Source organism: Vicugna pacos, chromosome 2 (assembly GCF_048564905.1).
Source record: "Vicugna pacos chromosome 2, VicPac4, whole genome shotgun sequence".
In the NCBI taxonomy this organism is placed as follows: domain Eukaryota; kingdom Metazoa; phylum Chordata; class Mammalia; order Artiodactyla; family Camelidae; genus Vicugna; species Vicugna pacos.
Window position 1 is genome coordinate 18,871,995 of NC_132988.1, and position 27,227 is coordinate 18,899,221.

The 27,227-nt window shown below is 37.3% G+C and overlaps 1 protein-coding gene across 1 annotated transcript in view; it reads right to left on the minus strand.

The window, feature by feature from the left end:
* Positions 1-1,834: 1,834 nt before the first annotated feature.
* The window catches only part of HHIP (hedgehog interacting protein), an 85,848-nt gene continuing 60,455 nt past the window's right edge, over positions 1,835-27,227 (minus strand). Inside the window, exons 8-13 of the mRNA XM_006209918.3 lie at positions 26,844-26,965; positions 24,140-24,263; positions 22,799-22,929; positions 19,605-19,686; positions 4,591-4,739; positions 1,835-2,111 (exon numbers count right to left, since the gene is read on the minus strand). Of these exons, the coding sequence (XP_006209980.1) occupies positions 1,918-2,111; positions 4,591-4,739; positions 19,605-19,686; positions 22,799-22,929; positions 24,140-24,263; positions 26,844-26,965 (802 nt within the window). The 3' untranslated portion in view covers positions 1,835-1,917. The remainder of the gene's footprint in view (positions 2,112-4,590; positions 4,740-19,604; positions 19,687-22,798; positions 22,930-24,139; positions 24,264-26,843; positions 26,966-27,227) is intronic.

Consider the following 27,227-nt stretch of genomic DNA (forward strand, 5'->3'; position numbering starts at 1 on the left):
GTCACGCTGTTGGGCCAATGAAGTGTGAGTGTGACTAGAAAGGACCACCCCTTTTCTGGGGTAAGAGGGCAATTTGGTCTCCATGCTCATTTAATCCTGAGACGTCTTTGAATAGACTGTCCATTGAATCTAAATTGTGCAAAATTATGCATGCACTTTTTAATGCGGGCTATTGTTCCCTCAGCACTGCACCAAGATTTGTCCACCCATTTCTATTTGGCATGAGGTCACTTGAAACTTAGTAATCATATATGGAAGACAAGCGCAGTGGACTTAACCAACCTTTCTATATCGTGGTTTCTCACTGTGCTTTAATTGCAAATCTCTCACTTTGAAACATGAGAAAAATACTGGTTACAAGATTTGCTTTGATTTTTTTTTTTTAATTGAGGCTCCTATTCCTAAAGGTAAGGAGCAGGTTTGGGAAGTGGGGCTGTGCTGCAATGATCTGTCCTACTCTACAATTTAGATTCTGGAGGAACAGATGTTTAGAGAAGGACCACCTAGAGTGAGTGTGCACGTGTCACGAGGAGATCCTTTTCCAGTAGAGCAAAGGGGCCTGATATTTTTGTTATAATCCAAACGTGGCAGGCTGGCCTCAAAAAACCAGGAAGAAAAGTATCTACCAGACTTTTTTTTGCAGTTTTAAGTTAGAACATGGCATTTCTTTAAAAACCTGAACAGAACATTGACAGAACATTTATTCATACATGAACCAAAGAGGATTTTCCTTGCGTTCTGAAGGAACATATACATTAAAAGTCATATTTGGCAAGAATGATCATATTCAAAATGTGCACAAGTGACAGCTTACAGAGCCAAGATCCGTTAAAAATGAGTGAACTCTTCTCCAGTGAGGTTTGATTCAGTGTGAAATCTGCAACATTCTAATCACATATACTCTTGACAGTCTTGCTATGGTGAAAAGCACTTTACAAATGTTTAATGCTGGAATTTTATAAGGATTGGCTGTTTTCTTGCTTTTTCATCCGTCGTTAATGATTACATGTTGGCACAGGGACACATTGCTAGATTAGAGCCACAGCACATTAAAGGCTGTTTGCTTTCTCACGCCCCTTCTTTCCAATTAAGTTGGTGACAAATGTAACCTTAGTATTTTACAGGACAGGGCATAGGTGTTTCATCTAGGTGACGTCTATATTATAAAAATAAAATACAAAATATAAATATGTAACACAAACCCAGTGCCTCTTGTTAAATACACTATACAATAAAAGCAGACCTTTTAGGAGGGCTGATTTTAGAATATGCTGTTCTGATTTAATTATAAAACACTTGAAAACAATCTTGAAATTAAGCTGGGGGAACCAGATTTCTCCACCAATAGAAAAGTAAGTGCGTAACATTCTGCAATTGGATATAATAACAAAAATGAAGATTACAATTTTATATCGTTGCCCACTCAGAAGTTCCTCAGGGAGTTCTGAAACATTCTCTTATATCATAGTCCTTTAATATAAAAATATGGCCTTTTTTAAATTAAATCCATCAGATTGCACAGTAATGTTTTAAAACTCCGTCGAAGTTGACTTTAGTGATTACAGACAGAAAATTCCTGGGAAGTCATGTAATCTCTTCTAGTGACATAAAAATTCCGTTATCAATTTACAATGGAATTTCCGGATAAATTACTCCACACAGGGCAATATATATTTTTAAAACCCATCTGTTATGCAACCACACGCCTAGGGGTTGTGAGTGTGTGTGTGTACGTGCATATGTGAACAAACGTGCCAATATACACACACGGGATCTGCACATTTCTGGAAATGACTTTTAAATTAATCAAAGAAAATGAAATCACAGGAGTGTGTAGCAGGATAACAGTCGTTCTTTTTAATGACAGGATAAAAAATAAATGCCCATTGGAAAGGAATATTCAAACAGCCCCAGAAACTATACAATGTAACTTGTTAGATCCAGCAAATAAGATGTCATGTCAATGATCTGATCAAGAATACCTGCCCTGGTCACTCTGCGGAGGTTTCTGTCCACTTGTTCACACTGAGGGCCAAGATATCCTTTTTTACAGAGGCACTTGTTGGGTCTAACACAGACACCGCCATGGCGACACGCTGGCTCACATTTCGCTAGGGAAAAAAGAGCAATAAAATCACACTCCATTCTGGAAGTCAGAAACAGCACTGAGTATGAGGTCAATAAATATCTGACGAGGAAGGGAAGGGGCGGGAGGGGAGGGAGCCGGTCCCAAAATGATCCAAAAGATAATAAATGCGAAGAAATAAGGCTCTCACGCCTTCAGTCATTGGGAAGCCAGAACTCAGAAGCTAATGGGAGACGTTTGTAGACAAATGGATCATCCAGAGAAGCAGAGATCAGGAAGGAATGTCAATCGCTCGTAGAACTGACTCTGCTTAAAATGAGGATTTTAGTTCCTTCAAAGCTCTGCTCCGTTAGGGTATCTCCAACAGAGGGCCTTCCAAGTATCTCTATGTTCCCATTCCCTTCCCCCAGGATCTCCCAGTGGGAAGGGCGTGGCCAGAGAGGAAGGCCCAGTGCCTGGAGTATCACCAAGGCAATGTTAAGAAATGGTCAGTTTCCGATTTTGGTTCGAGGGAGGATCCACCACGTGGATTCCCTTGGCTTCCTCCCCTTCCCTGCTCCCAGGTGGTGCACGAAATATGCCTCATCTCTGATTACACCTTGAAGCCCCTTCTTGGGGTCAGTGCGGTTGGCCCATGAAAGATGTTCAAAGCCATCCTTTTCAGGGAACAGGATGTCTTCCTAACAGAATGTTTACCATTATAATATAGGTAGAGAATGTAAAGATTTACTGCTAAAAGGAGATGGAGACATTAAATTCAGTATATAACTTAATTGTCCCTAAATGGATCTGAGATGTGCAGCCACTGTAGACAGAATCAAATTCCTTGAATATATGTCTTTATACTTTTAGGGCACAGGGTTATTTTAACCTTTTCCAGTGCATTCATCAAAATTCAGGGGTCCATGGCAGACATACGGGAAAGAAAGAACAAGGAGAAAATAGACTAATACAGTCTTTTAAATTCATGGGTGATGAGTAAAAGTTTTTGCTTGGGTCAAAAATACTACAAATATGTTACTTTCATAAAATGGTTCTGGTTTATCTTATATGTTCAAATTATTTAAATTGACTTAGTGGAAAGATTAAAGCACCTTATTGAAAGAAAAGTGCATATTAATTGAAAGAATGTCTATTTTCATTTATATCATGTTATTAATAACTATTATGGTATGTATCATACCACCTATATTGAAAATTATTTGTTTACCTTCAGCTTAACATACTGCTATTAGAAGGCACTGAATAATATTTACTATCTGATGACTTGAGGTGACTTAAGAGGTTAGCCAAAATGTAAGTAAGGACTAAAACAGCAGAGATACTAACCACATAAGGGAAGCAGAGGGAAGATACATTATCAGGGATTAGAATATTGTTGCATTTGAACACTGATTCTCATTTTTTGGCCAGCGAATGAAAAGGAAGACAGAATGGTCATAGAATGTAAGCATTTGTTTTAAATATTGTAATTACTTAATTCCTGTTGAGTTTTCATTAGGATAGTTCTTTCTGAGATACATAACCATAGTATCAATCAATCACGTAAAATATTAGTGCTGAAGCAATTTAAGCTTAAAATGTATACTGCATATGTGACTTGAAATGTTGTGTCCTTTTTAAAGACAACATATAAAGTAAACAAGTGATGGTTATAATATTTTTGAAACAAATACATGTTTCGAATAAAGATGGCCTTTATGAATTAAGGATAACATTAAATATTAACTTGGGACTTTTAATTTTCATTAGCTTTAATATTTGAAGTAGTAGAGATCAAAATCTTTTGTAAGTAATATGTGCATGCTGGTTGTTGAAAATGTACTTGCAGCAGAACACCTCTTGAACTCCAGGTATAAATTCATCTAATTTTCTCACTTCACACCAAGTAGAATTTAAACATGATTGCATGTGATTGCGGAAGTCTCAAATTAAAGGAATAAACCTCCTTTGCTCTCTCTGAGCAGCTGCACACTTAGTTGATGATTCACAAGGGAGTGGCAAAAAGAATTAAAAAATCTCATAATATGCCTCTAGATAAGTGCATTTTCCCCGTTTATATAAAAACACCCATTGAAAACCCCTGTTTTCAGTGCGCTGCAGCAAGAGAGCAAGCAGTAAATTCAGTGAGGGCATTTATGGAGTGTCCGGAAAATGCTGGCATCTAGAAAGGGACTTTGCAAACACCAGGTCATTGGCTGGTGTGAAATCTCAAACTCAGGACTGAGAGCCCACAGCGATGATCTAAGTTGTGCTGCTTTCATTTTCTACTTTGGGAATGAACTCAATCATGTTTACAATGAACTTATATAAGTGAATTGTTTACATTAGGAAAATGGCAAAGACTTCATGTACAAGTTCAGAAATCGATTAAGCATTACTATGATTGGAAATGCCAATTTTGAACGCTAGATAATTTTAAAGGAAATAACTGATGTTAAATCCCTGCATTCCCGGGGGTTGTCCCTTGCCCACGCCTTCCCGGGGACAACAGCGGCACTGACCGATTCTACAGAAGTCGCCTTCCCATCCGGGGCTGCAGCAGCACCTGCCGGTGGGGGTGCAGTGGCCGTTCCGACACAGCCGGGGGCACTCCGACGTCAGGGTCTGGGCGGGCTGCACCGTGGCTCTGCACTCCTCAGGCATCAGAGGTCTGTGTTAAAACACAACCGTTGAAAGAGCATTTTGGTTGGGATGAAGTGTAGTGATTTGGTAGCTTACGCAGCGTGCCTCTTGCTTTCTAAAGAGACCTTCCTTTGAAGCGACTCAGACAGGAAGGTTGAGAACTTTCTAAGAATAGAAAACACACACTGCCTGTGAGGAAACAAACCAACCAGTTTTGAACCAAAGGGAACATTTTAAACATTGTAAGAAACTTTATCATGATCAAAATTCGTTGACTAATAAGGTAACTAGGTTACACTGATATTTTGGTAGCTAAGAATTTTTGCAATTACAATTTTAAAAACAAAGATGAACAGGTATTTTAAAACTCCTTTTTTCCCCCTCCCAGAACTCCAAATATTTTTAGGACCAGTATCTGAGATAGGTTTCACAAGTCATTGGCATATTTGGCAATATCACAGTTGAAGGCAGCCACCAAAATGAGCACTTGTAGACTAAAAAGCTTAGGAATCTTCTTTTGTTTCACTCTTACATTTCTTTTGAGATGCTTTGCCTAGAATGATTGTTCTTGAAAGGACAAGGATAATATATGTATGTGTTTACAACTGATTCAAAGTTTAAACTCTTTATGCAAAGAATGAGATATATAAAGATTTTACATACGTATATGTATTTACGTATTTTTATAATTTGATTTTGTCCCACTATAAAGAAAAAGAATGCTAATAGTAGCAAACAAAAACATCTCACCTCTCATGTAAAAAGTCATAGACTTTGTTTTAATTGCTCTACGGCTGTCATTATTTAGAGAGGGACCGAGATGCCTTCAGAAGAACATTTTCACAGTTCTTACTGTTTTTGAATGAGATGCTATCTTTCAAGCTGGTTCAGGCTGAAATCATGCTCACAACTGCTCATTACCTAATCTTTGGGAAAAAATGTCGTGGTACTTGTCTACGAGTCACTGAGACCTGTGCCACAGTTGTGGTGAGAAAGCTCTTTCCAGCGAAAGAATGTAGACTGACAGCTTCCTCACCAGTCACATCACCACCATTAGGATAGTCAAAGCAGCTGGAGTCCTTAAACACCCTCTCAAAGAAGATGATAATTATAGGTCAAAACCACCGCAAGAGGTAAGTGATACAGCTTTCCGAGAGAAGCAAATAATTAAGCCTTGAGAATCAGATTTCTTGAGACAGGTTCTCTTGTTATGCCCCTAAGGCAAGATGAACAGTGATAATTTGGAGCCTGACCTCAGGTTGTTTCTACAATGGCTCAAAACCATATTAAAATATATATAATGACTTCTTTAGCGCCTCTCTCCAATAAAATCCCACTCTACATTGAAGGTGTTGCGTTTTGCAACTAACCTGACAATTCAGAAAACTCCCTTAAATCTCTTTGACCTCTCTTTAAATTTAGAAATGGTCGATTCATGTGAAAGGTACTTAAGGCATTCCACATGTTCCTTCAGAACACATTACCAGATATTTTCCATGTGCTCCCAATGGAGTCCTTCTGGGAGTAAGGAAAGAGTGTGATAGGTGGAGAAAATGTTAAATGGTCATGCCAAGGAAAGTGAGGGCATCATCTGTGCTTGCTTATTGTTGAACAGCCCATGTCTGCTCTATTTCTTTCTCGTTTTGTTTGTGAGATGATGGTCGCATTTTTGACCATCAGAAGAGCAGTTTTCAGGAGTCATAAACTTCTTCTGATTCCCAAGCCACCATCATTTACTGAGTGATATTCAGTGAACAGGTATTGTTCCAGTTTTACTGGTGACTGAAATTCTGTTTTTCCAGTTCTATTTGTTACTCACTCATTCATTCTTTTTCTGACTCATTCAAAAGAAGGGACCCAGAGGTAGAATGTGTCAGGAATGTTACATGTTCTATGTGATGCAAAATATGCAGGCACATAGCTCATGTGACGATATGGTTTAAGCCTGAGTAGATGAAGCTAAAGAGAAGACAACGTGGAGATCAATAATGAAAAAGAATACGAAAAGGAATATATATATATATATGTATAACTGAATCACTATGCTGTACACCAGAAATTAACACAACACTGTAAGTCAACTGTAGTTCAATAATAAAAAAAAATTATACCCACAAAGCTATATAGCTGCTCAAAAAAAGAAAAAAGAAGAATGCAGGTGACTTTGATTAAACAACAGCCAGAAGATGCTGTCTGTCTGAGACAAAGGGTAGGGACACTGACGCAAGTGCACTGGGAAAACATAAGGGGATGTGATGCCTATGGATTTATTACTGAAACGCACTTCTTCAGGGCAGGGTATCTGATCCTTGTTTCCTAGCTGATCCTCCAATTAAATACTTTGACTATTTTTCACCAAACATTCAAATATGTGGACACTGAGATTGTGGAGGGAGTTCTAAGTTGTTTTTTACCTGAGACTGAGCAAATGCTTATCTATCTGTGGTTGGGATTACTTCATCCTTGGGCTTACTTAGCTTATCTAAGACTGTGTGGTTGTCATTTATAAACATGATGGTTCCCTTACATTTTTATTTAATTAGCTAGGAAAATGATCTTTATTTCTCCTTTATGAAGTTGATAACTAATATTCCTCACTTAGCATGTTAAATAAATCCCCCCTCCTTTTAGACTGTTATTCTATTGGGGAATCCTTTAATATGAAAAGTTACATAAAACATAGCTCATCACTTACAGGACTTCACCTCTCTGAAGGAACGAGTTGTCCTATTTCCCCTTCCCCATTGACATGAAAGCTTCCTGGGGGCACAAACTACATATTCAACCCTCTTCAAGTCTAGTCATTTACTCTGCAAGGGACTGTGCTCTTCGTGGGGATAAGACAGAAACAAAACAGGGTTCTGATCCTCATGGAGACCACCATGGGGGAAGACAGACAGGCAAACACAAAAGTATTTAGTATTAATTTGGGATTGAGGGATGTTGTAGAAAGATAATATTTAAGCTACTGAAGTATCTTATCTCCTTCAACTACTTATAATCATAGGAGCTAGGAAAATACCATATAAGCATTTGATAAACGTTTATCAAACTAAATTAAATGTATATAGTAGAAATTTTTTCAAATACATTTTCTGGACTATAAACTCCATGAAGACAAATATTTCCCTCTCTTCTCTCGTGTCTTTTCTGGACCTAGAAGACTATACAGCACATGGAAGATGCTTCTTAAAAATCTGTTGAATGAGTAAATGAGATTAATGGGATTTTAAAAGGATGTTTGTTTCTTTAAAATGCTATTGAGTGACAATATTCAGGATATGTGGACTATTTAGGGGAGGGATAACATTAAACTCAAATCCCTGTACTTCTATATCATAAGCATAAAACTAAAAACACTCACTGTATTTCTCTCTATTGTCTAAGTTAACTCAAATGTTACAAAATTCTTCTAAGGCATGATTAAACTCATTTTAAATAAAGCATTTTTACACTAATTATAATCATAATAAATAAACAACAGGCTAAGAAGTAAGCATGACATAAAGAGAGATGATTGTTTTCTCCTCCAGCTGGGAATTAAGTCAGCATATGAAAATTTATTTTTCTAGTAATATATTTGGGAAAGTCTGACAAAGGTTTTTGGTGATGCCAACCATCCGTCTCCTCTCCACCCACTCTTTGTTCTAGTGACATTTCTTCCTTCCATTGAAAAGAATGGGGTTCCTTTACATGGAATGAGGAGAAGGAAAGGGAATAAAACACGTTCATTTGAAATTTACTATTATTGTCACCTTGAAACAGACCATCTTGTGTATTCATAATTTCCACATCTATACACCTAGACCTGCACAAAAATCTGGAGTATATACCTATGATAGATTAACTCATTTTTCATTCTTATTTTTACTGGACTAGGAAATTGGGTGTTTTAATGCAGGCCTAATAAGAATTGCTTAGTCTTGTTCTTCTTTGAAACAATTACTTTCTAAACTTTTGGATCCTTAGCTCTACTGAATGAAGTCTGAGGTAGCTTTCAAACTAGAAAATTTACCCAAAAGGATACGTAGGTTTGAAATACACAATATATGGTGCCCATTTTTTGACAGTTATCCCCAAAGTTCTCAAACTTAATGTAGATCAGAAGAACACATTTCCCAGTCCTTTACACATGACAAATAATGAAACACTAAAGGGCTAGAGCAGAAAATTGTCCGACATTTTTTAACGTATAAAGCATTGTTTTCAGAAATGTAAGACATCTTCTCAGAAACGTACTTTGGCTGGTTTTGTGTTGTAGCGTAAAGCTTCAGATACTTTCTTGAAATAAAGGAGGAAGTTGAAAAGCCTGAGTAATTTATAACACACATCATATGTGATGACTTTGTGAACAGCTAAGGCCAACTGTGAATGTCTCCCGGGCAGTGGGATGAAGGATGGTTTTAATTTTATGATTTTAATTTAATAAATGAATGAACCAATCAATTATAAGAAGTCTTCTGTGCATTTGTATAGAAACACAGGGGTAAATTCTGTCTTGGCAGCCCTGCTCTTCGGAGTGAGTGATGCAGAAATCTATCTACTGTGTCTTTTACAAAAAGTAAAGGGACTCATTCTGAAATTTTTGTTAGGGGTCTGGATTTTTAATTTGTGTTACTATAAAACAAGGCACATAGCTCATGAGTCATACTCATTTATAAAATCCTAACTCATTGGAAGTTTCAGAAGGTGTAATAATTCCATAGCTTCTCTCAGTCAATCTGCTTGAGGTGATGAAGGAGGTGCTGTTAGAACTGTCTTATTCTTTTATCCATATTCACTTTGGGGCGCATGGAAAAGTGTTCCCTTGTGACTGTAACCTTGGCAAAACTGTTTTTCTCCCGTGCTTTTTCCCATTCTCGTGAGGCAGGAAAAAACTGCTAAGTCTAAATCCTCAGTACTCAGTGTGGTCCCAGAGCAGTAGCCCCAGTGTCACCTGGGAGTTTGTTAGAAATGCAGACTCTCAAGGACCCCAGCTCTTAGACCTACAGAATCAGAATCTGCACTTCAGCCAGCCTGTCAGGTGATTCACATGCATATTCCAGCCTGAGGGGCACTTTCCTAAATCAGGACCATTCCCGGCCAGTAGCGATTAACGGGGCCATGAAATGAGTATGGTCAGGGCTTCCGAAATCTTATGACTGGATGGAATTTCGCCTCTGCACAAGGAGGCAGTTTTTGTATGCCACCATAGATTCTGTGGTTTAATGGATTTCCTCACTCTGTAAGCATTCTGATATACAGCAATAACCCATAACCACTCATTGTTCCTAAAACCATTACTCAGCACTTTTACCTAAAAAAAGTAAGGAAGCAGAAAATTTTTCATGATGGGATAGATTTTACTGTTTTCCATTTACATAGCTTGAGGCATAGGAATGAGCACTTGTGTGTTAGTGCTGTGTCTTATTTATTTATTGCATAGGCACATGTGATGTTTTATTCAGGGGTAGGAAGCTGTTGGCTGGCTTTAAGTTGTGGCATTATTCTACCGACTTTTTTTTTTTAATTGAAGTATAGTTGATTTACAATGTTGTGATGTTATGTTAGTTTCTGGCATGCAGCATAGGGATTAAGTTATACATATATATTCTTTTTTTACATCTTTTTCTATTATAGGTTATTACAAGATAGTGAATGTAGTTCCCTGTGCTATACAGTAGGTCCTTGTTGTTTATCTGTTTTATATAGAGTAGCTTGTATCTGTTAATCCCAAACTCCTAATTTATCCCTCCCCTCTCCTCACCGTGTCATCTCTTAAATATTTATTTTAGTGCATTTCTTGAAGGTCAACATACAAACTAATTTTTTTTTTAAGTCTAGATGATTTTCTTTCATCTGGATGTTCACTAAATTCTTCTCTCATGTTGACATTTCTCTTTGCAGTGTCAGTTTACCCATGAGAGGTAGAATTTTGGGTTTTGTTGGACTTAGCATGTCCTGTGACTACACATAACCATTTTGTAGCAGTTCATAAAACAACAATACATCATAGAAGTTCAGTTTGGTTGTGAGGAATCTCATACATTCCTGATGCAATCGTATTCCAAGTAGGAGAACAGAGAAAATAGAATGTGTTTCTGTGTAACCAGGCAATATTGGTCTCATTGAGACTTCATGGCTGTGCAGATGGTAATACATCTTTCCTAAGAATATTTTTCAAGTGTTTTTTTGAGATATACCAAAACACTGAATGTTTTAGGAGCCACCTGCTTTCATTCATTCTTAAAGAATGCCTTCCTTGACCTTATATCATGTGTAGGCTGCTTAGAAAAATCTTTTTATATATGTCTCGAGCAACCTTGATATTAGGGTAAAGGGAAAAGAAACTGAAATTCAATAATCACTCTGAACTTATGAACATTAAGTATCATATTAAATATATTTTAAATTTGTACTGTATATTTCTAGAATTCAAATTTGGAATGGGAAAACCAGTGTTCTGTCTTATTTCTCAAACTACTGCATGTCTCTGTTTTGAAATGAGCTGAACAAGGGGGGCTCGGCCTTGGCTCTCTTCTCCATGTCCAAGATGCCTTCATTTTGAGATCTCTGACTTCAATGCTGAGTACGTGCTAGTGTTGGCTGGCTTTAATACAGCAGTTTGGGATCGAGTGGGTGCTAAACTCAAAGAGGACAGAGGTAGCAGCAATTTGGTGGAGCCGTGGGTTTGGGCTGCAACTTTCACAACTACTTGCTCAATTTTGTTCTGGGGTTAAACATACGACCACAATGAAAGCAAATAATGAAGCCCCTTAAACACTTTCCAATAATTTCATATTCAACTTCATCCTCATGAGACAGGGCTGGTCTTCTTTTTCCCAAATTCAGATGATCAGAATGTGGACGAGGGGATTAAATAGCATTCACACAGCTAATTACAGATCATCTGGAACTCTTTCCTAGCACAGCTTCCTACTCAACTGGCCCTCTTCAGGAAAGAGGGAGCCAGGCACCTGTATTTCAGGCCCTATTCATCTTCCTATCCAAACACCACCACCTCGATACACAAGTATCTAAAAGGGTGTGTGGATTGCCGTCATTCAACCTTATCAGCTCAACTCAATGTATATGTTTCCCAGGGAAAACTAAGGAATGGAAAGTTATGCATTTCCTTAAAAGGAAGACCTAGGAGAAATGACTAATGAAACTAGATAATAAGGTCATCTGCTTTTACGGAAAAAAAAGACAAAGTACAATTTTATTAAATTGCCTTACGTGTTTCTTGTATTATGTTTTCCAGGACCTAAATTCAGAAACTGGTCTACTATAATTGTTAGTGGTAAATGTAGAAAAATAGGCATTTCCACTTTAATTCAGTGGACTTGTTCCTGAAAAATCTTATAGTCTACAAAATCACGTACTGAAAATAATAAGGCTTATGGGAAAAATTAAGTTGGGGCAGACCCCTTGAAGATCTACGCAACTTTGAAACTAAAGCACTAAGAGAAACAAAACTTGGTACCTCAGGAGGGGGCAACCCAGGAGCAGGTCAGCCGTAGCTCAGGGGAGATTAGAAACACACAAAACCAACATGGCGATGGAAGTGAAGCTTTGAACTCAGGAGGAAGGGAACCCCGTGGAGAGCCAAGCAAGGCTGACGGAGTGCCTCCTGGGGGAGGGGAACCCAGTGTAGGCACTTACTTATCACTTTAACACTCAGCTAAGAAGGTTCCTTCTGCCTGTGCAATGACAGGACTCAGAACACGTCCCTTTTCTTGTCATTCTGACTCTACTTGCTTGAAAAGCTATAGAATTTCCAAGCTCTGCAGTCATCATTCTCTTTTATAGGTGGGCTAATCAGTGTGAAAGGCAATCACATCATAGCAGAACAGACCAGACCAGGAAGCCAAATCATGGTGAGTTCTACCCACCTGAGTACCCAGAACCTCTGGGCCGTTTATTTGGCAATTTATAATACACAATGTTCTGGCATAATTTTGTGGTCCCAGAGGGACAACATTTATCTTAGATAATATTAAATAATATTACATTTTTGACAATCTGTGCAATCTCCAGATTTAAGGTACAAATAAACTGGAAGAAGGGGCTTAATTCTTATTTATAGTCTCCTTCCATAGCACATAATACAGGATCTTGAACACAGTAGACAAGCAAAAGATACCTGTAGGCTGATTAAATCCCATGATTAATCCTGGAGTATAATTGTACTTATTCCGATGTGGTACAAAATTAAAACCTGAAAAATTAGGGTATAATAAAAAGCTAATGGCATTGTTTCCTAATATGAAGAAGGAGCTGTATTCTGTTCATAAATTTATATCCAAAATCAATTTTTTAAATTAAAAACTTAATTCATAAGCCATAATTGATAAAAATGTTAGACATTAAATAAGAAATGTTTGTAATTGGGAAAATAGGTATTTTAAATAACACCTTGATTACAACATGATTCAAAAGACTTAAAGCCTATTTTCCTTTTAGAAGTAGTCTAAAAAACAAATCTTTTTCCCACTTAAAAAACTGCAGATCCGCTAGTGTTTCAATTTTACATCATGTAAAGGCAGACATTTTAAATATCACTAAATGCTTTTAAATGGAGGTAAAAATTTGCAATGAGTTCTTGTCCTTAAAAATAGCACAAAAATGTCAGTTTAAATTCTCTTTGAAGACTATTAGGATGACAAATTCCCAAATTTTGATGTTAATACTTTTTGATTCATTTGTCTATGTTGACAAAAATGAATCTTTAAGCAACAAATTTTTTAACTCAACTAAAATGAATTAGTAAAAAAATAATGCTAGTGAAATTTTTTTCTTTAAAAAGAGCATCTTCCTCTAGAAAACATCATTTTACAAATTCATGTAGCTGTTTTATGCAAGACTAAATCTGCCGTTATCTCAAGTACTGCAATATCTGATGATACATTATGTCATAATAAAAGCATAAGATATTCAGAAGGTCTAGATTTGTAGATACTACTATATATAAAGTAGATTAATAATAAGGTCTGCTGTACAGCACAGGGAAATATATTCAATGCCTTGTAATGGCCTATAATGAAAAAGAATATGAAAAGAAATGTATATATAACTGAATCACTATGCTGTACCCCAGAAATTGACACAACACTGTAAATTGACTATAGTTCAATTAAAAAAAAATAGAAGTTGCAATAATATCAGATTTCTACCACTGTCCCAGGCAGGGAAGAAACATGGGTATTAAAAAGAAACGCTTTTAAGAGTTTTTGACTCTTAACAAATGAGTCCCTTTCTGAAGAATATATTTTTAATTATTCGTAATCTCCATATTAGGTATTTTTAACAAATGCCACTTATAAGTGGCAATTCAATCATGTTTTCATAGCAATTCGTACAATTACTCTAGAAACTGATTTTCCAATATTCAAAATGGATAGTTTAAGAAAGACTACAATCAGTATAAAGCAGAAAATTCCCTTGAATGCTGTGGTCCCATGTCACATCTTCAGAAAATAAGATATAACTATAGGAAGCCTTAGAGTATAAGCTTTTAAAATAACATGGTCATTTAGATAAATCTTTTTTATAAATTATGATATAATATTTTCTATATGTTTTTAAGTAAGTGATGGCTCTACATAGCCTTGTGTGGAATACCTGAGTATGTTTAAGTGTGTTTGTGTACCTATGGACGCATACACAAATCTTGGGAAAGCATGAATAAAACTCCAGTTACACTTAAGCCACTACCGTATATTACGTATAGGTGCTCATCTATTCATTAGAAATGTTCACTTTGATCTTGTCCCGTTCTCTTATAATAGATCTTTAAAATTTCAGAAGTTGGGGGAGGGTATAGCTTAGTGGAAGAGTGAGTGGTTAGCATGCACAAGGTCCTGGGTTCACTCCCCAGTACCTCCCAAAACTTAAAAAATAAATAACATAAAAAAAAATTTCAGAAACTATCTGACAGCTTAAGAAGTATTGTGCACCACAACCTAAGATGTTGCACACTGAGAATAAAACATAAGCTGGTGAGATAAGCGTATACCATTTTTAGTTATTGGACGTGTAGGAAAATAAAGAGCAAAAATGTGGAACATGCTTCCCTGTCTTTTAGACTTCAAATCCACCATGCTGAATGGATTTTTATAGGGCATATACTTGTTCATGACCTCTAGTGTTAAGAAATTCTGTCATGTTTGAAAACTAGTCCCTCGTTGAGCCTATGTCCCTGTTAATAGCTGAAAGGTCAATGGAGCTGCTAAACAGTTTGTATTACTGTCAGGGTGGCCATGAAAACACCGCCTGCAGCAAGAGGACTTGGCAGCTGGGTCAACAGGCACTGGGGGGATTTATCAACCCAGGGAGGCCACTTGCATAAAACTTTGACTGATGAATTGGGACCAGACTGGCTTATTGGGCTAAACCCTCTCCATTATGCATGGCTTTCTTTAGGATGGCAGAGCTGCCTGCCGGCTCCCTGAGACATATGTGAAGGATAAACAGAACCGATTTCCTCTCACGAAGTGATTTTTGTGAGAAAAAAGAAAAAGCCCTCTTCAGCGTCCAGTATAAGGTGTAGGATGAAGATATTAAGAAAAAAATAAACAAAGAGCAGTAAGTGGGGCCATCGAGGGGAGGAGCGGGGAGGAGGCAGGAGGCACAGTTCCTGATATGGTCACACGGGAGTCAGCGACATGACATTTCTATAAAATGACCTCTGAAGCTGGGAATCTGCATTGTTAATTTATAGACCTCTTCGGGGAATGGGCTGTGTGACTTGGGTGGGGAACAGATAAGCAACAGTTAAAATACATAAGACTAGGTGCACGGTAATTCAATCAACATATTTAAGAATAATTTTGTTCTACAAGTTCCTGGAGAAATAATCCTGGAAACATTTCCAAATCAAAAAAGATCATTTAGTTTAAGTCCATCTGAAACAAAACGTCAAAGGATTTTTGTCAATCGTGTGAAAAAAAATTGTGTTCTCACAAAAATAAAGCTGGGAAAGTTCATAACTCTGTCAGGATTCTTTAATTTCCATCCTCCAGGAGCATCTGTTTGATTCTGAAAAGATTTATCAAAGAGCAAGCATCCAAGGGGGGAGGGTATAGCTCAGTGGTTAGAGTGCTTGCTTAGCATGCCTGAGGTCCTGGGTTCAATCCCCAGCACCTCCACTTAAATAAATAAATACTCCCCCCAATTAAATAAATAAATAAAATATTTAAAAAAGAGCAAGCATCCAAGACATGACTTGGGCATTTGAAAACTAGGTATTCAGAGCTATTTAAAATTCCAGGGACACCCTGGCCCCAGTTTTGGAACTAAGACCCCACCTCAAAAGTTAAGCAATCGCCTGAAAATAACTCTTGAATTCACAGGATGAACACCAATGATACTAAAGAGTTGAATATGCTTTAAATATATGATTTAATTATCTTCACAGCGCTCTGCAGAAATGAGGCGGGGGCAGAATGCTCACCTGCCCTTTATTGACAGGCAAAGGGGCCCCGTATGGTGACATACATTAATGCGATGTCCCACACTAAGGAAGATCCAGGGGCAAGACCATTTGATCCCCTGTCCTGCCAGGATAGACTTGCTCCTCGTCTTGACTAGCCTCAGATGCGCTATTAAGTGAAACTAAAATTACCGCCCAGCTCCTGTGCTCAGTGGACTGAAATCTGCTGGCTGAGGGAGCGTCCCAGACCAGGGCAGGCAGCACCCAGTACTCAAGACTTCACGGGACACGATGAGTTGGCCCAGCAAGCTGGGGGGTTGACGGGTACTGACTTCACCCCAACTCCACTCTGCCATCAGATGCAGCCGTTCCACCTCTGATGACATTTCTGAAGTGTGGTCACGGTTCTAACATGGAGGCAGAACCCATCCCTCCTCTGCTTGTTCCTTCAGTGACTCCTGAGTTCTAGCTGAGCCTTAGAGAAAGCTCGCTGTATTCTCACTGAATTGTCATCTCTTTCATTATAAAGAATGGTCTTTGTGTTTTTATAACAAGTTATCTTGCTATCCTTTTCCGAGAAGGCCCACTGTAAATGATTGTAAACTTATGTATGTGACTTGGGTGGGGAACAGATAAGCAACAGTTACATAAAACCTTAGACCAAACTGGCCTTACAGACTGAGGTGGTAATTCTGGAACCTTGTCCAGTCTTGAAAATGACTCAAGAATATTTGCATATGGTTTCTAAACTCTTTCTTTATCTTTCTTGTGTGTGTATGTGTGTGTGTGTGTGTGTGTGTGTGTGTGTGTGTGTGTGTAGGGAAAAAGAAAAATATAAATCCTATGTTTGATCATAAGAATGTAACTTCCATGACACATAATACAGGATATAAAAAATTTATAATTGGTAGTTATTCTCTTCCAGAGCCTTGAGTCAATTGATGTTTGAAGTTTATTCTGAAAACATTATTCTAACAAGTCTGGAACTCTTCCACAAGAATTCAGTTAATCTAAAATTTTAACTGGAGTTAGATTTTTGATGTAGCAAGAAATGTCCAGGTATTGGTTTTTCAGTTGATGCAGCTCTTTCTTCAAATTCTCCCTGAAACGTTTTAGAAAAACAGTTTTCCTCTGAAGCACACATCCTGAACACTGCTAGGCTTGTAATTAGCTCGTATTTCCAAAATAATCCCGTTGACATGCACGAAAGTGTCTGCTTATACAGAACTTCAGCTCATCGAGAGAGAGCCACTAGAATAACAAACGTCGGCGTCCAAATCGAAACAGCATGAGGCTCCCAACAAATGTTTATGAAAACACATGTTTTCTTACAGTCAGTTTAATTTTGAAATGTATGCCTATGCCTGTGTACAAGGACGGTGTCTTTGGGACCCTGTTACACCCCCCACCTTCTGAAAACCAAACACACATCTTAACCCCGGCCCCACACATGACACGACTCACCAGAAACAGGCACCATAATGAGAAGTTGGGCCTTTCAGGTATGTCACTCGGAGACCACCCTATGAGTGGAGGCCCCTAGATCACAAAGCCAAGGTCCCTCATGGCAACCCCGGTAATTAGACACTAATAATGGATTGAAGGTGTAAAATTCACCTCAACTCACCACCAACAGACTAAACAATCCAGATGAAGAGAGAAACATTTTTTTTGTGAAGGTCAGGGAGAATTAGTAACACTCCCAGAAAGCTTGCAAAAGCGTAGTAACTTTGACAAACATAATGGAATAACAATGACTATTTTGAAGAGAATGGCGTTAGATCTGAGTGAAGTCCCTAGACCTCATTATGAATCATTAGAATGCTGCTATTTTATGAATTAACATTAGCTTGATGTTTGTTCTTAATATTGCCAACTTCGACAATCATCTAAGTTTCTGATTTTTTTTTTTTCATTCATTACTTTAGTTCTCACGGGACACTGGTTTCAAACTCAAAGAGGGCAAAAACCCTTACAATGTATAGATGGGTACTTCCCTTGCTGTGAAAGAAGACGTGTACTGTTAAATAGAGGAGGACGCCTACACCTATCACTGTGTGACAGATGGGGCTATGTGATACTCTATCACAGAGAGACCATTTAGTGTTGATTATTCCTCTTTCTGTTCTGCAGTACCAATGTCAGCCTATATTTTTCATAGGAAAGATAGTGTTTTATGGGATGGAAAAAGGACAAGAATCTCCGTGTGTTAGTGATTTTTTTTCAGAAAAACATACACAATTTATAACCTACAAGTGGAATTAAATGAAGGCTTTCAGTAAATTTTTCAGATTGTTGAAATTTATTCTCCTAAAAGGGGACTTTGAATTTGCAAACAGGTTCATGAAGCTAAGTTAGCCTGGAAAGAATCAGAAATTCCCAGCACGGCAGAGCTAGAGTCTGACCACCACTGGTGTTCACCGGTAGTTGTATCTGTGAGGATACTGAGATCCTGTGATAGCTGTTTCTAAACTTATGACTAATCTCTATTTGCCAGTATATACTTTTAGCAGCTTCTCATAGTTTCGATTTTATCCACAAAATTAACAGCTGACTAATAATGAGTCCAGATCATTCGAAAGGTGTGTGTGTGTTGAAGCTGGGTGGCTGGAGAAGAGCAGGGGAGGGAAAATTATATTCTTTACAGGATTAAAACAGTCCCATCTTCCTTTTGCTGAAATAAACAACAAAATACTTCCATAGTTTTCATTTGTTTGTCACGGAGGCTGTGAGCTTCCAGATAGCCGTGAAACGAGGCTCCAGTGCTAAACTGTTAACTTAGCCCAATGACCTAACAAAAATCACACAAGCAGCTGGAACGTCTGCCAGTATGTTCCTAGTTTTCCCGAAAGGAAAGGAGGGTTTAATCGCTTCCAACATGAGAGCGGAAGCCACTGCCTCATATATCAGGGTCCTCCTCTGACGTTTTCCTGAGGACCCTGAGGCCACAAAAATAACGCTGCTCCCTGTTGATAACGAGAATGACACGATCATGACCCCAGTCAGGCTTTAAAGTTCAGGATATTCAGGTCTGGCCTCAGAGGCTAGAACTGAGGATCCTTGCAGGACAGCACTCAGCAGATGGACACAGCAGAAATGTTTATCTGTTAATTGCTAATTGCAACTCTATCACTAATTTTTTTTTTTTTAGGTTTCTGTTGGTACTTGTAATTAGATTCAAGTACCACATCCTAATTCTATGTATGCGACAGTCAGATGAAAAGAAAAATGTGTTTTATCTCTTTATATTTTTAAACAGAAGTATTTATTTATTTATTGTGGAAGGAAGAGGTAATTAGGTAATTTATTTATTTTTTACAGAGGTACGGAGGATTGAACCCAGGACCTTGTGCATGTGAAGCACACACTCTACCACTGAGCTATCCCCTCCCCTCTATCACTAATTTGAATGCACTAAAATAACTTGGAGAAGAGTATTCTTTGATATAAAGGAACAGTAAAAAAAAAAAAGAAACTCACCTTTTGGGATCCACAATTTTGTAGAGTTTTCCATTGTGAGTCTGGGTCATACTTTTGCTACTAGATAGGACGTAAACTTCACCTATGAAGAGAGAAGTAGAGTGAGTTAATCTGCCATATTACAGGGCCTTACTTTCTATTGCCTAGTAGACATTTTATATATATATATAAAACATACGTGTAAATGTACGTGTATGTCTATATATGCTATATTCATACATCCTCAGGAAGATCACTTGCCTGAAGATGGTGGGAGTTTCACAAGTCCATCCTCACAGCGCATCCAGATGCTGGTCATTTCTCCCCACATCCTCCTACTACTCCAGAGCAAGCAGATATTAATCTCTCACCTGGATTACGGCCACAGCCTCCTGACGGAGCTCCCTGCTTCTGCTCTTACTCGCCTCTGTTTACTCTCAACATACCAGCCACAGAGATTCCTTAAAAGGCAAGTTAGCTCATAGAAACTGGATCACATTCCTGTTTCAATGCCCTCTGATGCCTTCTTACCTCTCTCTGAGCAAAGGTAAGTCCTGACCATAGGCCTTTACCTATGGTGTCCATCCTAACCGTTCTGACCCCATCTGCAATGTTTTGCCCCCCTCGGTCACCTCTTTCTGACCTCGCTGGCTTCTTGACTTTGAACCTAGAGGGAGGTTCCTGCCCCAGGCTCCTGTGTGTCAGTGGACTGCCACTAGCTGCATTTTTTTCCCTCTTTCAAGTCTGTGCTGAAATATCATTTTTCCTGACCATACTATTTAAAAGTGCATTTTCCCCAATTCCAAGCAACCTCTGCCTCTCTTTACAACTTGGTTTTCCTCCTAAGCACTTTAGTACGAACTAACATACAACATATTTTTTAAAAAAATATTTGTATTGTCCTCCTTTAGGATAGAAATTTCATGACCACTGTTTAAATTTTTTTTAGTCTTATTTGCTACCGCAGCCTCAACTCCTAGAACAGAGCTATGCACAGAACAGGTGCTCAATAAATATCGGTAGAATGAGTGTGCAATGGTGAGTTTTATTGTGATTTATTCTACCCAAGATTGAAAAGTTTTGTTGCCAAGTTGTCACTATTAATTGATCATTTGATACCAGAGGGCGTTGGGCACTCCTCTTTAATTGTTAAATTTTTGAACAAAATATATTAAAATAAATATCTGGAGAGAGAGACAGAGAGACCCTGGTACTCAGTCTCAACCCCACGCCTCTAGATCTTGGTGTTACGCTGTGTTCCCCATGATGAACCACCACAGACAGAGCACGCTCTCAGGAGAGAACCGCTCTTGTTTATTACCATTACTTCCACATAATTCACTGTATAGAACGGATCACATGAATAGGGAATTAGAAGCTGTATTTGTGATTATATGTTTACAAGGCTTTAAAACTTATATTTGGTTCTCATCCATGAAACAGTCCTTGAGTTAGTCTATATTTCTCTATTCCACTCTATTGCTGTGTATTAAGCAAACCCTACTGCTTTCTTACTTCTGGAAAGGATGTCATGGAATTTACATTAAAAATACAGATACAACCAAAAAAATAAAAATGAAGTTAAAAAGCGAAGGAATGTAAGCAAAAAATTCATATTTATTTCATCAAGTATTTTATGTAGTTCACTGCATTTAACCCTTATAGCAAACCCATCCTCATTTTATAATTAAAAATACACCCCCATATGCATAGAAAAAAAGATTCTCAATGCCTTTTATTTTAAAAAAATGCAAAATCTAACTCATTTTCTTATATGGCTCTTAATTAAAGCCAAAGAGTTTCACATTAAAGAGTAATTCAGTGGAGGTATATTTATTTTAAATTATGAAGTATACATGATGCTGTTGCTTTTGGATAGTAAGAATTGTGTATGCTTTATTTCTTGGTTCTCCTCCCAACATTGTATTAAGTGTGGGTTGACGTTTGGTTATTTTAACCAGTCAGGGTGATGCTAACAGGATGAATGATGGCAAAAATCTGTAGTAAGTTCTGGGGAAATCAAAATGTTTCAGTCAGAACATCTAAATACTCATCTCTAACTCTGCTACAATTTGATCTTAACATATATTTTAAAATCAGAGTTTGCTAATGACATTTAAATTACATTATAGAGGATTGACGTGAGAAAGGGCATCTTTCTGGTTCCTCTGAATAGCGTAGGAGAATTTCAAGGGAAAATTAATTGCAAGGTGCTTTCAGTTCTAGAACAAGGAAGAGACAGGTTGGACTTCTCTGAATCATTATATTCCTGTGGCTGTTAAATCTGTGTTTTGTGTTTCAGGAACCTTGTCTGAGACCCTTGGTAACCTAAGTGAATGTCATAGGGCATTTCCAACAAATTCTCTGTTTGATATCGGAAGCCAAATCTGCAGGTTTAGAGAAAATATTCTGATTTAGGTGGGAAATACAGCTATACAGCTATTCTCCCTTAATATCTAGAAATTTATCTCCGAGGCTAAAGGAGCATGATAACCATAGTTTGTTTGGATATTGTTCTTTAAAAGAAGTCATTTCATAAGCCACATTTATCTCTGAAATTTAAAATTGGTAGCATTTCCACTCTTTGGTGGATAACATTCCAACATCAACTTCTTTTTGCTTGTTAAGCTGCAGAGATTTTGATAATATACCAACAAATAAATTGTATGTTATCCTGTAAGATCATCAATGAGAAGATAATTTCCATTCTCTTGGAAAGCAGACCTACACACTCAGATTATCTTGCACAAATTTCATGCCCTAATGGGCAGAAAAAAAAATTAGAAAATAAAGGATAAAGTGAGATTCAAATTGTAACAAATTTTTAATTTATTCCAAGAGACACAGATAAGTGCAAAGGTTTTCAGGTGGAGAATATCAACATATGACCCAGCTGCATCAAAATATCCAGACATTTAAAATTTTCTCTCTCTTCAGGACTCAAAAATTCTCTTTTGTTCCTGCCTCTCATTTTCCCGCTTTGTTACTTTCATATTTCTGGAGTGGAGATAAGATTTTAAGACTCCCCAGAGAAAGTTCATTGGAAGAGAATACTGAACTAAACCATCTCGAATCTCCCCAGTAGGTCACTTTCGCTGTAGGTGACATTTCCAGCAAATGGAGGATGAGAGTGTTATATTTATTCCTCAGAGCAGAACAAAGCCTCTTGGGCAAGTTTTGAAAATGGAACTTAACAGAAAGAGTTTGTACAGTACCTAATTCGTCTTCTCCAAATCCCAGGATGTGACCTGAAAAGTAACCTCGACAGGAACCACCGTTGCCAAGACAGAGTGGTTTTTCTTGCCACTGCTTGCTCACAGGACTTTGCTGGAGAGTTAAGAAATTCCTATAACAAAAACATACCATATACCTACGATGAAAACATGCTTTTGCCTGAAAAAACACAATGAAGTGTTTGAAATAAAACTCATCATAAATAACTGTTGTGTCACAGACCTGGCTTCCAAAGGGAAAATTAATACAGCCCAGAATGTGGGTGACTACTCTGAAATCCTCATGTGAGGAGAAAGTACTTAAAGACAGTATTTGTTTGGAGAGGGGTACTAAAAAGTATCTGAGCATGAAAAAAAAAACCCCACCTTCATCCAGAGAATGATAGAATGATACTTCCCCTCCAGGACTAGACTCGGTGCTGGGAGAGAGGGACAGAGGGAAGACCATGGGGTCAGTACACTTTTCTAGCTCCTTTTAGTGACCAAGTATATTAGTTCTGCCATATGCCTGAATGCCAGTGATCTGGGAAACAAGATTCCTTTTTTGTTGCTGTTACAATTTTTTTTTAAACAAAATGAATGTATGTATGTATGTATGTATGTATGTATGTATGTATGTATTTATTTTAATGGAGGTACTAGGGATTGGACCCAGGACCCCGTGGGTGCTAAGCATGCACTCTGCTATTCCCACCCCTTGAAACAAGATTCTTATTTTGGGGTTCATCACAGAGTTTCTTATTATCCACACTGTGACCTCCAAACTTCAGGCTAAAATTTAATCGTGTAGTATTCCTATCAGTGGAGACAAATTACAGTCTGGTGCCTAAAGTCCTGAAACTTTAGCAAAAACAAAACTTCTTAGCCTTCCAGATAATTTTTAAAATCTTTATACAACTCATGTAAAACAATAGTTTTCAAATTGCTTGTGATCGTTGTAAATTTATGTTAAAGATGAAGGGAAGAGTTTAATTAATATGAAATGTTCATCTCAAGATTTTTTTGCTCTCAAAAGTCATTTTATGGATTTGATCAAGTTTGCTTAAGAAGCATCTTTTACCAGTGCCTGACATACAGCGGGTACTCAATAAATATGTTTACAACGAAGGTCTGAATAAATGAATGAATGAAAAAGACCAAAAAAAAAAGTATCTTTTAGGAAGCTCTTTAATTATACTATCATACTTAGTGGAACTAAAAATAAATAATAACGTTTGTGTGTGTCCCAGACCTGACCTCCAAAGGGAGACAATCATTTGAATATCTTATGGCAGTTTGTCCAGGCATCAATGGATATGCCGTTCGTGGTATCAGGAAACGTACCCATTTCGGTCTCCAAACACGTAGCTGCCATACAGCCTTTCAGACTGGCAGCCTCGGTAAACAAATCCGCCCACCAAAGGACCATTACTGAACGGCTTGAATTCTAAAAGTGATGGCTCACTTTCTGGAAATAAATAAACATAACATTAGATCAAATGAAACACATTTTTCATAAATGAAAAGCAATGTTAGGCCACACAACAATTATTACAGTAATTTACTTTAACTCAGAAATGTGTTCCTTGCTCCATAAGATGGATCCTTGTTACAAATATTTAGTGAAAATAATTACTCCTTTTGCTTAAATATAACATTTAAAGGGCCTTCCATGTATAGTGGAATGAAATAGGACTGCACTGTCAATTCTTGTTATTATAACTGCCAAGACATACCAAATTTTCAATGAAATTAGAATCGGGATATTTTTGGAAATCATGGTTATTTACTTTAGAATTAAAATATACAAAAATAATACTTAATTTTACTAATATTTAATTTTTTGTAGAAATGCATCTGCATATACCTAGCAAACTGAGCCAGACCTCTTGTCAAGCTATATAAAACTGTTTAAATGTTCACACCACAATGAAAATAAAGGTATGGTAAATAAAAGATTTTCAAAGTGACATTTGTTCCATACTTTAAAACACTGTCACTTAGTCAAGTAATATCTTCACTTACAATGTTTTAAAAGTTTTGTTTATCAAGTCTTGTGGTTAACAGAATCTATTCCAGTAGAGCCATGTAACTCAGTCTTTCCATGCATGTCACTATGGACTTGAATACAAATATGCCAATTGCAATGGAAAAGATATAAAGCCAGCTGCAAATTAACCTGAAAATTACTTACTACATACTTGAATAAGTTGCTATCAACAGGAAGTATTTTAGGCAAAAGCTCTTGTGGACAGACAGTCATTTTAAAGTCCTTCCCCCTCCCCATGTGATTACGGTGAATATGATATTATAAAAAGTAGAAAAGATAAGTTTTAAACAACCAGTATACTGAGAGGCAGCATAATTGAATGAGTAAGATCATGAACTCTGGAGTCAGGCTGCCTGGGTTCAAATCCAGGTCCTGTCACTCTATGTTGTGGGACAGTTAACTTTTCTGTGTCTCAGTTTCCTCATCTGTACAATGTGGGCAATAACCGTGCCTATCACATAGGGTTTTCCTGTAAATGAAATGAGTGAAATTTATAAAGTGCTTACTACAGGGGCTGGCATGTAGTAAGCGCTGTGGATGTGGTTATTTGGTTTTGGGATTTTTTTCAGCTTTACTGAGGTATAATTAACAAATAAAATTGTAAGATATTTAAAGTGTACATCATGGCAATTTGATATACATATACATTGTAAAAGGATTCTGTGGCTATATTTTTAATACATAAATGTAGGGCTGGCAATATTGTAACCAGTTTCAGCTGCACCCCAATTAATGTGATTGTAGAATTTAGTTTAATCTACAAATATAGCCAAAATTCCATCAAGCTAGTGACTCATTAGATTTTTTTTCTAACCACATTATTCTTTGCTTTGGCTTTTATAAGATGCACACACACATACATGAATACCTGAAAAAAAAATAGAGTAAAATAACTGAATACCACATGAACCAACACAGCTGCTTCATTCCTGGTACTAAATAAATATCTGTATTGAATGAATAAATAGAAGAAGCAATCAATTTAATAATCTTAATCTACAATGTTCCCTGAATCATCATATTTGATTTACTGTGTCCTCCAAAAAGAGTAAATACAAAAACACTAAAAAATATTAACTTTATATATATTTAAATTTTTTCTTGTATATATATTTTTATTGAAGTATAGTCAGTTGACAATGTTGTGTCAATTTCTGGTGTACAGCACAATGCTTCAGTCACACATGAATGTATATATATTCATTTTCACATTCTTCTTCACCATAAGTTACTACAAGACATTGAACACGGTTCCCTGTGCTATACAGTATGAACTTGTAATTTATCTATTTTATACATATTAGTTAGTATGTGCAGATTTCTAACTCCCAATTTGTCCCTTCCCACGTTGTTTCCCTCCGGGAGCCATAAGTGTGTTTTCTGTCTGTGAGTTAACTTTATATTTTAATATGTATGGCTAAATACTCTAGTAATCATGTTATTAAAAATAAGGTCTAAACATTCCATCTTCATGACTTGGGTAAATAACGTGTTTTTACAAGTCTATTACTTTGTTTTCTCTAAAATAAACACCTTTAAAAATTACTTTCTTATTTGAAACGCATGATTTTCCTAATTGCTGAGACTAGCACGTTGGGTATTGAGAAATTTCTTACCTTTAACACTTCTTTTTTCCTCTGTGTATAAGATGTTAAGACAAGTTCTCCCTTATATGTTAAATAAATAGAAGGTATTCATCTTGATTTTCAGATGAGCAAAATATAAACTGCTAACTTCTGAAGGTCCATTAAATTTTTTGGACCCACAGAGCACCATTCAATCCATGGGAAAGGTAATTACCCCAATGGAACCCCTAGGGCTTGTAAGAGTCACTGGACCTTTAAGAGGGGAGCAGTTGACTACCGCACCACTGTAAGGCTAGTGTTTTGAGGCCTTCCCAAATGCCCATTTTGCAGAAATCCCTTTCTCTTCAATTAATACACTAAAATAAAACAAAGACGGAACTAAAGCCAAATCAACAAATTATGCTCTACTTACCATAATCTTTCCCCTTTATTATCTGTAGGATTCTGGCTATTGATCTGTTCTTCCCATTGGAGTCTGAGCAAAGTATTGTTAAATTGATGTTTATATCAGTGGGATGTCGATCTACAGCACATCTGCAAGAAAAGAGGGGACACCCGTGAATTCCTCCCAGGGTATCTTTCAAGCTCAGACTAGAGATTCCTGACACAGGAACCCCCTGTGGGCTTGGCAAGGCTCCTATGGGCTATTTAGTTTGGATCCTGTAGAAACCGCCGAAGGAAACATCCTGATGTGTTTGTTTACTCTGCTGCAGTTTAATGATCTCTGGAGTATATTTCTTAATTTCTCTTGGTATCTCTCTCCATGATGAATGTGCACACTGACTTAAAACATTTG